A 14,618-nucleotide genomic window follows, 5' to 3' on the forward strand; every position below is an offset into this window, starting at 1 on the left:
TGACGCAACTGGGCGGGGAAGGCCGCAGACCTCCCCGAGGGCCTGGTTGAAGGCTGGAGAAAGCGCAAGCGCGCGTGCGCGCAATAGCGGCGGCCACGCCTCTTCCGCCCTCCGGTGTTCGCCACGGGCGTCACCGAGGTGTTGGTGCTCAAAGGATGGGAGGTTCGCTGAGATTGTCCGGGTCTTGCAACGTAGCCAAAAGACTACTTTCATCTTGGTTTTTCAGTTCTAAGCAACACAATCAGCAATTTTTCAGTCGTTTTACTGATATGTTCTAGAGAAAGCATGTTTTAAGGTAGTATATATCAGGCATTGTAAAAAGGGTCGAAATGAATTAGAGCACTGTGTAGACTCCAAAGAAGATTCCATCAACGTCATGTTTCACTTAAAAGTTCCTAAAATGTATGTATGTATGTATGTATGTACGTATGGTAAATTAAGACTTTGTAGTTGAAAGTCTGCACCCAGACTCTTTTCTTGGCAGCACAGACTTGATGGACTCCTCTGCTCAGAAACCTAAATAAATTGCAGTCTTTTTCCTAGCATTTGAGACATTGCAGTTTTGTAGTTTCAGTTCTCACTGCCTCCAAAGTACATCCCGCACCCCCCCACACACACACAATTATACACACCTGACGCTCTTTTACTTCTATGCATTTACTCACTTTGACTCCTGCCAGGACGCCCATTTCATGTCTTAAGTATGACAATTCTGATGTGTTCAAGTGCTAGAAGTAATTTCCTCAATTGAACCTTCATAAATTTAACATGTACACTCTCTAGCAGCACTTTATTACTACACTTTATGTCTTTATTAATTTTTATGTCTTTCCTTCCCTAATTAGACTAAATTTTTGAATATAGGGGCCATACCATGTTAATTTTTCATTTAATTACCGCAATATTTTTAAAAACAGAGGGATGTATTGGGATCTACATTTCAGAGAGTTTTTAATTTTGGTGTCCACATCCATAATGATTTTAAAGAGTGATTGCAAGTATCATTTGGATAACCAACTAAGCCCTGAAACCCACCAAGTGATTTCAGTGCCCACCTTTATTTGTATTTATGGTCCATTTTGGCACCAAGAAAAAGAACTGGCTAAAAACATAAATGATAGGTGGGCTATAGGTGAAGATCAAATGACATGTATGAACAAAGGTTTTTCAGCAAGTTAAAGAACAGAAAAAGAATTGATTGTTCCCTACTGCGTGACATATTCAATAGAACCTATGTGGTTGTAGGCAAGAACCATGTGTATCTTGGTTATTTAGTTCACAAATTTGAATTTCACTGGTTTTCAGTTTTGTTTGTATTTAATTTGTATTCATTCTTTAATTAAATATTTATTCTTTGGCTTTTATGGTTATATAAGATTTAGGATAGAGCGCAATGTATTTAAGAAACAATACAATGATTGAAATTCATGGTTTTCTTTTTAAAAAATAGATTCATGACTCAATTTTTAGCAATACTGACTTACATAATGATCATCCTCTATTTCCTTACAGCTTAGACTTAGCAAATAAAGATCTATTATAAAGCTGAAGGCATATCTGGTTATGTAGACACAGATGGTGCCCCAGCTATAAAGGCCCATTGCTTTATTGATATTTGTTTTCAGCTTATTGGAACTCCACCTGGGTACCAAAACAAAACCTTTTGTCTCCTTGACATGTAATAAATAAGACAAACCCACCGAGAATATATTTAAAGGACCAGGCAGCTTCTGAGCCTCCACACTTTTTGTGCTCACAGTTCACAGAGATAATGTTCTTCAAAAGAAGAACCTGGCTTTGGTTGTATATCAGAACAAATATCATTCTAGGAAGTGAGCTAAGTAGTCCAGAGCATCATGGTAGAAATAACTGTTATCAGCTTAATAGGTTTCACTGCAGCTTTGAGGAAGCAGAAAATTACTGTCATACCCAAGGAGGACACCTTGCTTACACTTGGAACCAAGAGATTCAAGATCTCATCTGGGACTTTCTGGAAGAAGGGAAAAAGTGGTGGATTGGGCAAAATTTAATGCTGCTGGGAAAATACCAAGGAAAAAACCACCCAAGTAAGGCTCTGAGGTTTGTTGTTTATGAAGGAAACTTACTTACTTTTATACTGGAACAGGAGAAAGAAAAAATTTTAATCTTTCCACCTTTGTGTACAGAAAAATTAGTCACTTTACTTCATTACCATCTTTCCTCTGAAATATTTCCATTTTGTGCTGCAGCCTTTGATTTGTCTGTGTAGCAAAGATTATGTGATTTTCTCTGAGCCTATCGGAAGTTAACTAGTATTTCACTGAAAGTGTTGTGCAAGATTCTGAAGTGAGAACCTTTTATGACCACTTTTTTCCTGGTAGATATCTCTTCGTCATTCTTGGCTCCAAGTTTTCTAATGCAGAAACTAAGAGAGAAATTGATTGCCTCTTGTCTTCCTTAGATATTTTCAAAATTATGCACCATAATCTTGTGGTCTTATGAGAAACCTCCAAGGCATTTATGTCATAATTATCTTCACTGAAATCTAGGTAAATTAATCCTAAGCCTTGTGATAAAGAACACATAATATTAAAAAATAATCTATAATATGTCGGGGGGGGCCCTAAATTTTCATCTGTTGAAACCTAGCAAATTTGGTTTCCATATTTATCTTTTTTAATGTTTGACTTTTTTAAACCAAAGTCAGCCCAATAAATTCAATAAAAAAATTTTAAATGTTTAACTTTTGAGTATGAAGCTCATCTGGATCTGGTCTTTTTTTTCTGCAGATGCCACACGCCATAGGACCACAAAGCCCACCAGCTGCACGTACATGTCCAGAAAGTCTAACTGGGTCTCATCAAAAGCAGACTTGTGCTCACTGGGGCATTATTTCATTTGTCAGGCTGGTAAGTGATGAAGCTACATGCTACCAAAGACCTAACTTTAGAAACTGACTCTAAATAAGGAGAGTTTGTGAGAGCATTAGTTAGCAAGTCCATGAGTGATAAATTGTAGGAAGGATACAAGGGTCTTGATTTTTATGATAATGATTAGAGTGAGAACATGTTCATGTGGAGTGACCTCTCACCCATCCCCCTGTGGTAGCTGGGAAGAGTTGTGCCTTGATGTTCTTTTCACTGCTTGACTTGTGCAGAGCGTGGGAGAAAGTGTATTATTGGTAAGCCCCATTTTCCACAGGTAAGCCCCTAATCCATTCAGTACTTGGGCTTTAGAGGGAAGACTAGGAAACAAAGGAGAAAAAGAGAATACAGTGAAAAAAAGTGAGAAGACGAAGGGTGAGGAGATTTTCATCAGTTAGAGGTTTGCTTCTTCAGAAGTAGATCAGAATTAAAGTATGTGGGAGGGGGTGGATAGTTTCTGGTTTTGTAATTAAGCCATGTTTTTCATGATGGTGGTTACATAAAGCATTTATCCCTTAGCTCAGTGACTTCTCAGAGACTTTATGAGGTCTCAGATTGTCTAGGTAAAAATTTTGTTTCACTTTTTAAAATCACAAATACATTCTTATGAAAATATAAAGCATATGTAGGTGCCTCTTAAACAGAATACATTGCAATATTACAAGAAATATTGCTCTATTTCACTATTCCTCAATACTGGGTATTGAGAGGACCTGGTATCTCAATATAATAAATTTCTAGTTTCCAATCTCTCATTCTTACCCTTTCAAGCTCTTTGTGGTATTTCTGTCCTGTTTTGCCATTATAGCAGGCTCTTGTTATTGAGGCCAAGGTTGCGAGCCTGATCTCTGCATGAGTCTGGTGGTCATGTGTTTCATTCTCCAAATTGCATCCCTCGTATTGGCCATCGTACAGTTGTGAACTGTTTTTTGCCATCTCCAGGACTAGAAAAGCAACTCCTAAATAGCCTAAATGATGATGATTATTGTATTCATCTTTCACTCTCCAAGAGTTGAATTTTTAGACATTCTCAGCTACTCTTGGTTGTGGAGTGAAATGTGTTTTCCGATATGATCATTCAGGTACTTGGAAGAGACTTCGGCTATGGGATATTGAGTTTGTGCAGAACATAATCTTGGACAAAAAAGAATTCTATTTAATTAACCTAAGCCAATTCTGCAAATTCTGATCCTGCGTTCCGATGATGAGAGGAAATATGTTACTGCAGCTAAGAGCACAGGCTCAAGAGTCACGAGTTCACAAGTCAGAGTCCTGAGCTCCTGCCTTGTTTCTCTGACTTCGCAGCTGAGACACCGGCGCAAGTAACTTAGCTTCTGTGCAAGCCAGTTTCCTTCAGAGGTTTGTTATCAGAAGTAAGAGAACACAGTGAAATATTAGAACAATGCCTGGCATAAAATTATAATTATTATTGTTAATATTATATTATTGTGCACTTTCTATTTTTTGTTCAAAGTTTATTTTCTGCTTCTAGATAGCTTCACATTCGTGTCAAAGGTGAAAACACTTTTGGATATCCAACATTGCTAGTTACCTTTAAAACTAATGTGTTTGCACAATGGAATTGCTTAGAAGCATTTTGAAATAACTATTGTTGTCATAGTGTTTATACATTTTTGTTATGAATTTAAGAAATGCCTCTTCCAAAATAACATGTGGGTGGGGTAAGTATTTTAAATTTGTTCCTTAATGTTAAAGAGAAGTCTAATGCTTTGTATTATCGTACAGTATTATTGAGGTTATAGATTGACTTTTGTACACTGGAATCATTGAACTCAGGGTTCTGGGGTTTTTTTTAAGCACTTAAAGATTAAGCTCACATATAAAATTATTCCTAAGAGATTTTTATTTTCAGAGTGTCAGAATAAGGAATAATAGTTTGTATTAAAAGTGATTTTGTGGCCCTGGCCAGGTGGCTCAGTAGGTTGGAGCATTGTCCCATACACCACAAGGTTGTAGGTTTGATTCCTGGACAGGGCACATACCTAGGTTGTGGGTTCAGTCCCCAGTCAGGGAGCTTATGGGAGGCAACCAATTGATGTCTCCCTCTCACATCGATGTCTGTCTGTCTGTCTGTCTCCCTCTGTGTGTGCGTGCGTGCGTGCGTGCGTGTGTGTGTGTGTGTGTGTGTCCCTCTCTCAAATCAATGAATGTATCCTAGGGTGAGGTTTTTTTTCTAAGTGGTATTGTAATAGAGTTGATGTTCAGCCATATGTACCAACACAGTTGTACTGGCTGTGAAAACTTAAAACTATTTCCATGCCGTTGGTAAAGTAAAATAGTAGTATAAACTCATTACTTCAAACTAACTATCATAGGATGACATGACACCATTAATAAATGCAGTTCTGTCCTGTCAACATCTGAAAAATATTTGTAGCACTATCTACCATTTTGGATAAGGTCACATTGTTGTACATCCTTTGAAATACTCTGCGCTTTAGGAGAGTCATCGTTTATCATTATCCTCCAATTATACATGTATATTTGCCACTACTTTCTAAATAATTTAGCTTCTACTTCTGTATAAGTAGTAAATGTATGATGTTTTGATATTTATAAATTCAGTAGTTTATAATAAAATATTAAACATGTGTTTCCACAACCCCTCGTGAAAAAATGGATCTAGGAAATAATCACAAATGACAGCTAACATCATAGAGAGACAGACATTTTATGACTCCTGATGGAATATTTGATGCCACCCACTGAGGATTTTTATTAAAAAACAGAACTTGAGAGCCCTGGCTGCTGTGGCTCAGTGGATTGAGCATCGGCCTGCGAGCCAAGTGTCACTGGTTCAATTCCCAGTCAGGGCACATGACTAGGTTGCATGTCAGGTCACCAGTTGGGGGTGCAAGTGAGAGGCAACCACACAGTGATGTTTCTCTCCCTCTCTTTCTTCTTTCCCCTCTCTCTAAAAATAAATAAACAAACAAATAAATAAGTTATTTAAAAAGAAAAATAGAACTTGAACCTGAACAAGCCTCTAGAGCCATGCACATGAATGCTAATAACAGCTTTATTTGTAATAACCCCAAACTGGAAACAACCCAGATGTCCTTCAGCAGATGAATGGTTAAACAACTTGGGACATCCATACTATGAAATGCTATTCAGCAATAAAGAGAAACAAACAGTTGATACATACAACAACTTGAATGAATCACCAGAGAATTGTGCTGAGTGAAAAAAAGTCAATCCCAAAAGATTACATACTGTATGATTCCATTTATTTAATATTATTGAAATGAAATGGCAATTTATAGGGATAGAGGACAAATTAGTGGTTGTCAGGGGCTAGGATGAGAGGGAGGGAAGGCAGGGGGAAGTAGGTGTGGCTATTAAAGGGCCACATGAGGGATTCTTATGATGATGGGAAACTTTTTATCTTGACAGTATCAATGTCAGTTTCCTGGTTATACTATAGTTTTGCAAGATGTTACCCTTGGGGGAAACAGAATAAAGGGGACATAGCATCTCTCCATTATTCCTTACAATTATTTACAATTGTCTCAAAATAATGTTTGATTTTTTTAAGAAGAAAGAAAAGAAATGCTCCAGTATAAGTATGCACATCACTTATGAAGTATTCTTGCCAAAAAATAGAGAAATGCAAATTAAATATAAACAGATACCATTTCCCACCTATCAGATTGACATAAATTTACAAACTTAATGTATTCTGTTGGCAAGATTATAGGGAAATAGTTACTCTCATAAATTGTTAGTGAGAATGTAATAAGATGCAATCTATATGGAGATTTTGGGAATTTCTAGCAAAATTACATACATATTTAGGCTTTGACCAAGCAATCCTGCTGCTAGGAATCTATCCCAAAATTACATTGGCAATAATACAAAAAGTCACATGTATAAGCTATTTATTGTGGCTCTATTTGTAATAGCAAAGAATAGAAACAATACACATACCCATCAAGAGGGGACTGGCTGTAAAAAGAAGAAAGAAGAACTATCTCTGTGTGCTGCAGTGGCTTTATCTTTAGGGTTTGGGGGTGGGAAATTAGTGGAGAAAAGCAAGCTGCGGAACACTCGTATACAGTATGCTACTTTAAGAAAAAGGGTAATATGACTAGATATGAATATACATACACACATATGTAAATGTAATAGAAAAAACTCAAAAACTAATGGAAATGATTACCTATGGGGGACGGAGGGAATTGTTTAGAAAGGACAAAGATGGAAGTTCGACCTTTCTGAATGTAGCTTGTTTCATAGTTTTGACATTGAATGCTATACATGTTTTACATAATTAGAAAACAATTAGCAGTGGAGGAATTAGCTGTACAGTTTAAGTACTTTTTAAGGGAATGTTGCTCAAGAACAAGAATGAACTGAAGCTATATGTATATAATTCCGGAAGCAATGTAAATTGGGGGGAGGGTTTATACTAGGGCAATGTTCTTGATCCAAACTAGTGTGCAACTAGAGGGGTTCCCTTTGTGTAGGAGCACGGAGAGTTTCTAGTAATGGGAGAGAAGGCAGTGTCCATGAGTACAGATGCTAGTAGGTGGACAGATTTGGTAGTAGGAGTCTGTGAAAAGGATTCTTAATTGCTTTCATTTCCCCTCGAGACAGAAAGTAAGGTTATCACTTGACCTGAGAGGGAGGATCAGAGGGACTCCTAAATGCTGGGGATTTGAGTAGAGGACGAAGTGGGGGAGTGTTACCTAGGAGAGTGGAGGCCAGAATGGACTAGGGGAATACAGTGTGATTGCCAGGCAGCGCAGAGGCACACCCCTGGGGTTCGTGATCCTGAATTTAAGCTGAGATGTAGTTGGGGAGGTTGTGTGATTTTCTCTAGCCATGTTCAGCACTATGAGGAGAAACACCAAAGGCACACAAGGCACGTTCAAGAATATCATCGCCAACCTTCTATACTCTTATCTCTACCAATATGAATTATAGACTGGAAAGGAGAATATTATGCTTAGAATGTAATTTCTTAAAATGAACTGAATTCTGTCTTGTCACTGTTGAGCCGATCAGTGGACCTAATTTTGAGATGTTGGATCATAGAAGGTGATGATTGCAGTCCAGAGCAAAAGAGCTACTTCAGAATTCCTACATTATTGTTCTTTTTTAAAAAATTGATATTAATTTTTAATTTGTTTTCTTGATTATCACATATGTGCTTGTAATTCTTATGTTAGAAACTTACAGTTAGAGCTGTATCTTATAAATTAACTCTAAATAGATGCCTTTTCAGACCAAGATGCAAGTTATGAAAGAGATGGAAATAATTCTTATCAGAGTCCCAAGAAGACAAAAAGAGAAGTCGCAGTACTGAGACACAAAACGACCCCAGGTAATGTATAGTGAAATCAATTCCTGCCTTCAAGGGTGCACAGGACAATTAATGCTGAAATGTGTCATCATAACAGCTACCAATAAATATTTATTGCATTCTATTTTGTCTGATCTTAATATTGCTATCTTTCCTTTCATTTTATAAATTCTTATTTTCTTAATATTCCTTTGGCCATCCTCTTTTCGCATATGCCCAAATAAAAGGCAGGTTTTCCCACAAAATGTTCTGTCAAAAAATAGAGGCTTCTTGAAGTCCTTGCAAAGGCTGTCAAGTTGTGGTCTTCTCTCTCAATTTTTTTTTTTTTATTTGAGAAACAAGATCTGTTTGGGGAAGATGCATTAGCCTGAACAGACCTCAGTCAGTATCAGTGTTGGATGATTATAGAGATTAGCTGATCGAATGGGTGAAAAAAGAGACAAGTTTAAAGTGGATCTACTGATGATTCTTAGGGGTATGACCTCACAACCCCCAGGGTTAGATGTCCTGGTCAATGAGCCCTGTAAGTATCCCTTAAGAAATCAATTAAGAAAGTGTCATTTTGAATACATATCTAAAGGACAAATTAAGAAGTACAAATTGGTTGTTACAGAATAGTCATGGGTATGTAAAATACAGCACAGGGAATGCAGTCACTAATGGTCTAATGACTGTGTGGTGTCAGAGGGGTGTGGGATTTATCAGGATGATCATTTACTAATTACATAATGTCCCATCCTGGGGTGTACACGTGAAACTAATATAATAATGTATGTGAACCATAATAGAAAATAAATGATTTTTTTTTAAGAACAAATGTAAAATCAACTTTTTTGAGTGCTTTATAAATGGCTACTTGTGAGTTGCGGTAAGTGTTTAGTAATATAGCATTAGATGGAAGTGAAGATGGTATATTTTAGAGAACTGTTAAATAACTCCAAAAGTTCTTCTGATTATAATTAAAGCAATGATGATGAAGATGCATTTGAAAAGTCTGAATAAATCTGATATCATGAAATGTGAGTTTCATGAGAGCAATTTTAATAAATTAATATACATTCATATAGCATGTGATTTTAAATATGTCTTTATAAAACAAAATAAGTAGACACGTGACATTCCACTTACATCCCTCAAGTTTATATAGTCAAGTTTGCCCAAAAATAATTTTTAAAAGGTGTCCTCATTGAGAAAAGAGGAGATTGCCTTATTTTAGGGGTTGCCTTATACTTGCTCATATATATGCACGGTCCTTTAAAATTTTTTGTGTCACTTTGCTTTAAGTGTTCCCTATTAAATTTCATATAAATGCATCTTAATTATTTTACTCACCCTGAGAATATTCTTATAGTAGTTTATCACATTTAAATTTATTTTAATAATAGCTATTCTTTCTTGCCTTGTTCTATGCTTTCTGGTTCTAATGCTTCCTTGACACTTCTTCTGCCTTTTGTTGAAATTTTGTTCTTCAATATTTTTGTTTTAATTGTTTATCTTTAAAAAGTTGTTCTTTTTAAAAACATGTTCTTATACCTGTGTTTTTCTAATTGTCAAGCTCAGGAATGAAAGTCTCTTGAAATCACATCATCTCATTAAAGGAATATGGCTTATAGTAGTTTTTCCCCTTCCTATCCTCACTTCCTAGATCTTGTTAGTATATTCTGTGGGTTTTATTCAGGTTATTGTTATATCAAAATTTTATTTTTATATTATACAACTTCTTTTAAGAATATATTTTTCAAACTTTTATCAAAGCCAGATTTCCAACAATAATTTAGAACATTTCTATTTAACTGTTTTTATATTTTTCTCAGTCATATCATAACTTTACTTTTTTCTTGAGTTCTTAATTTTGTCTCATTTCTGCAATTGTTTTTTCAAGAAGGATTGGTGGAAATGTTTTGGAAACTTATGAATAGTCAGAAGGTGTCTTTCTTGTCCCTTCCCAATGTTAAAAGAAAATTTTCCCCAGTTTGCTAATTTAGTAGGCTTTTATATTCAGTGATTTATGAATAGGGCAGCATTCAATATAGCAAATAGAATGGAGCTCTGAAGAGCTGGACAAGGTGAGCAGGGTTACTTTCCTTATTTGGAACAAAGGGAAGCCTTGGGACCAGGTTATATAACTTGTGCCGAGCAGTTGAGCGCTGATTGGTTGACCTTGGCCTGTCCTTTCTGGGAGAGCCGAGCACAGAAACTTAGTTAAATTTGGTTTGCTGACATGAGGCTTAGCATGAGTGACTCCATCTTGGACCTAATCTGGTTACTTTAACCCCAATAAGCTGTAGGTTAGCAGAGTGTACAAGTTAAAACATAGGATCAATTGCTGTATATTCTCCATATCTTTCCTGCTGTTCTTTTAAATGAAAAGATTCATTTTCTACTTACCACCCCTTCTATTGCATTTTGGGAACATGCCTCACATTTATCCTCTATATCATTGATTTGATTTTTCCACATCAGTTCTGTATTACCTTCACTGTGGCTTTTGAATTTCTACAGCAATTTTAGCTTTCTTGAAATCCTCTAATATTATTTATTTCACTTTTAATCTATCTCATTCTTGTGTATTTTAGCTTCAGTTGATTTATCTTTAAGACTTTCTGTTTCTATTTAGGATGTTAAATAGCTTTCTGAAATTTTTTAATTTTGCTGTTGTTAATTTTCAGAGGTATACTTTCCTTTAAGTCCTCTGGATTCAATTCCCAGGTGCTATGATATTCATTGGCTCTCTTTTGGTTTTGATTTTTTTCCTTATCTTTGAAGGCAAGATCTGTCCAAACGCTCTGATTGTCAGGAGACCCAGAAACTAGGTCACATTTAGGTCAGCAAACTGCTGGATTATCTAGTGAGCATAACCCCTTTTCAGATCTACAGCTGAAGTGCAGGGTCATTTCCCTGTTCCCAGCAAGCTTATCACTCCAATCTGAGGTGACATTTTTCTCACTCTACCTTCTTTGCTTTAAGTTTTATACTCTTAGATATTATTATACCGATTCTCCTGATGAAAAAATTAAGAGGTTAAGTTCTTTGCTCAAGGCTTTATAGTTACAGTAAAAGGCAAATCAGCTCTGGACCCCATACCTTCTGCCTCTGGACCCCAGGTGTCTTGAATCCAGTTTCTTTGTTCTCTCCTTCATCTGTTTGCCTTGATGGAAAGACATGGCATCTGATCCAAAGAACATCTCAGAACTCTGTCCTCCCCAAGCAGCAGTAGCTGCAATGATTCTGCTGCTAAACATACATGTCAATCCTATGAACAACTGAGGGAATGTTACAAGAAAAGACAGAGAGGGCAAAGTAGGCTTGCCATAGCCAGGTATATTTTCATGGTCTAGATACTGATGCCTTGAAAAAAAGTCACCCTAAGTGAATAGCAAATAGGCATACTAACACACTGACATTGCCTTCAGAGCATGGTTTTCTTACCATGGTAACCTGGTAAAATGTTGTAAATGATTATTTTCTGAAAGTCTATGAGAAATACGCTCTGATTTTTAATAATGAGATCCTTTTTTGTGAAACTGAGATAGCCCTGGCTGATGTGTCTCAGTGGACTGAGTGTCAGCCTGCGAACCAAGTGTCACTGGTTCGATTTCCAGTCAGGGCACATGCCTGAGTTGCAGGCCAGGTCCCCAGCTGGGGGTGGAGAGGCAACCAGACACTGATGTTTCTCTCCCTCTCTTTCTCCCTCCCTTCCCCTCTCTCTAAAAAATAATAAATAAGTAAAATCTTTAAAAAGAACTAAAATTATGAGACAAATATTTCTTCATTAATGTTTATATACTGGCACCTTTATGATTGATTTTATTTAATATTTATTTTCATACGAAGGGTCTTTGAAGACTTAGCAAAGGGATGAGACATTAGTGATTTGTAATGCTTCAGCTTCAGAATTCTAGCTTGTCCTACAGATTCACCAATGGTGGGAAATGATCACTCTGATTTTCTATATGATTTGCATTTTTAGCCCAGAATAACAAATGAAATAGGAAGAAATATTTCTATCCTAGGCTTTTACTTGAACTTAATCTACTTTCTTTTTTCTACAGGAGCCACTCATCTTTCAACCAGATGTCACCAACCTGCTCGCACTAATCCTGTAAGTACTCACCTTCACAATACACATCTTGGAATGCTATTATCCTTTTCTTTCCTGGAGGGTCCTGCCAGAACTCTGCTCTGTGCCATAGAGTGCTCTGAATTGTGGTTTTCAAATAAGGAAAGAAAAGTACTTAAGTTCAGGAAGAATCAGGTGTAATGAATTGTTTATTAAAGAAGATTTTAAAGCATATCTTTGGCTTTGATGTTGGTATTTTTATCTTTTCTTGGTTGTTTGTTTATTCCCTGCTTCATTCCAAAAAGGATTTGTGGCCTCTTACAAAAATATATACAATGCAATAAAATAGTTAAATTTTATTTAAAGAGAAAGAAAGAAATCTATGAAAGGAAAATAAAGATGGAAACTCTGCATAATCTATAAAATTTCACCTTCAAGAAATTTCTTAACTTTTGTGCTTTGTGTCCTCTATAGAAACCTTTAATGGGTATTTAAGTATAGTTTTACATTTATTTGTTCCACTGCAAAAAATAAAAATAAAAAAGGTATTTTCAGCAATATAAGAGAGAAGAGGGTTGGAATAAAAACCCCTTAAGGGAGTATTTGTCGGGCAGTGTTCTGCTGAATGACAACCAGCATTGCTTAAAACGTTGCCAGAAGGAGAGAAAACAGGTTTTTAACGTAGGACTCTCAGAGCCTCTTACAGCCCCAAACCTAACCTCTGCCCACCACCTTCACCCCTACACCTCAGTCCGAGCGCCATCACTCCCGTCTGAACTTTGCAACTTTCTTTACTGAACCTCCTGCTTCTGCCCTTGGCCCATCTGTCAGCGCCCAGCACAGCAGTCAGAGGAGCTTCACAGCTGAAGTCAGATCAGGCTACTGCTCCCCAAAACCCCGCGCTCCCGTGTCCTCCCCTCCCATTCAAGGTAAAATCGCACTCTCCCCAATTCCTGCTGTAGGACATGCTCTCCCACACCCTTCCTCGCTCCCAGCCACCCCCAGCATCTTTTTTATCTCTCCTCTCCTCCCACGTTGGCTCATCCAGCTTTTTCGTTCTTCCTCAGACAAGACCAGCAGGCTTTGGTCTCAGGGCTTCTGCAGTTCTCAAATGCCTTCTCCAGTATATGGACAGAGCTTTTGCTCTCCCTTTATTTAGCGCTCAGCAAAAATGCCCTTTGCTGACATCCGAGCACCCTCTCTGAAATACACCTTTTCTCTTCATCTTCATCTACTTACTCTTATTTTTTTCTTCTTCACGGCACTAACAGTGCATGATGTAATTTGTCTCTCTGTCTCCACCGCTAAAGTGGGTGCTCAGTGAGGGCAAGAACTTGGCTCATTGCTGTACCCTCACTTCCCCAGAACACGGCTTAGCACATGGTAGATGTATAATTATAATTTATGAATGGTTGACAATAAATGCACTAAGGGTAATTGTGAATCTTAAAGAGGGCAGTATTATGCACCACTCTCAAAACTGGGCACAACATCTCTTTGAGAGAAATGACTATTAATATCTCATAGGACCTGGGAGTTCCAGACCAGTTTTGGAAACACTGCCTTAATTTTCTTTTCTTTGGTTAAAATCAGGTTTAGCCTCTTCCCTTACATATTTTTATCTTTTAGTCCAAGACCCTGTGCCATTCTGCCAGCCCGTTTCCTTCAGTCCTACCCGAAGTCACACAGCAGGGAATATCAGTCACGTCTGTACCCACCAGCCAGCCTCTCCGTGGGGCGGCGGAGTCCACCAGGCCTGCATCTGTGACACATGCTGAAGAAGCTCTGGTAGAAATCACTTCAAGCCCCAAAGAGAGCTCAGGTCCCGCTGTCTCCACCCCTCACCTACCAGCATCATTTCACAGTGCATCTGAGCAGGTAAGCGGGGAGCGTGGCAGTCCCAACTGGGTACATTTGTAGTGCTGAAAAGGCACTTTTTTCTTTCCTTTTATTTTGGCGATGCTTCAGGAGCACAGGTGCTCCCGACAGTGCCTGACAGACAAGCATGTATCCTGATTAAAAGCAAAACCAAGGCAAGTCCATGAAAATATTTCACAGTGGGTTTTAGACCCATTTCAGTAGTTAATGTCTTATTATTCCTTACTGCTGATATATATAATGCTTCAGATGGGGAGGAGCCCTTGCTCACCTGTCCCACTATTTTAGCGGCACCTCGGGCACCTCTTGCAACTCACCGTCTCAGCCTCCTCTCACCTTTGTTCTCTTTTTCACACAAACTGAAAGGAAAGGCAAAGCTATTTTAACAGTTTTGACTAAAGAAAATCATCCTACTTCTCCCTATATATTTTTTAAAACACAAGCCCTA

At 37.6% G+C, this 14,618-nt stretch overlaps 1 protein-coding gene across 1 annotated transcript in view; it reads left to right on the plus strand.

Annotated features, from left to right (window-relative positions):
- The first annotated feature begins 1,771 nt into the window (after window positions 1-1,771).
- Window positions 1,772-14,618, plus strand: part of PKD1L3 (polycystin 1 like 3, transient receptor potential channel interacting) — a 60,059-nt gene continuing 47,212 nt past the window's right edge. Inside the window, 5 exon segments of the mRNA XM_090259017.1 lie at window positions 1,772-2,063; window positions 2,763-2,888; window positions 8,143-8,253; window positions 12,285-12,490; window positions 13,922-14,170. Coding sequence (XP_090115143.1) covers window positions 1,772-2,063; window positions 2,763-2,888; window positions 8,143-8,253; window positions 12,285-12,490; window positions 13,922-14,170 — 984 coding nt within the window.

The sequence above is a fragment of the Furipterus horrens genome, unplaced genomic scaffold, assembly GCF_987537825.1.
Source record: "Furipterus horrens unplaced genomic scaffold, mFurHor1.1.pri manual_scaffold_13, whole genome shotgun sequence".
In the NCBI taxonomy this organism is placed as follows: Eukaryota; Metazoa; Chordata; class Mammalia; order Chiroptera; family Furipteridae; genus Furipterus; species Furipterus horrens.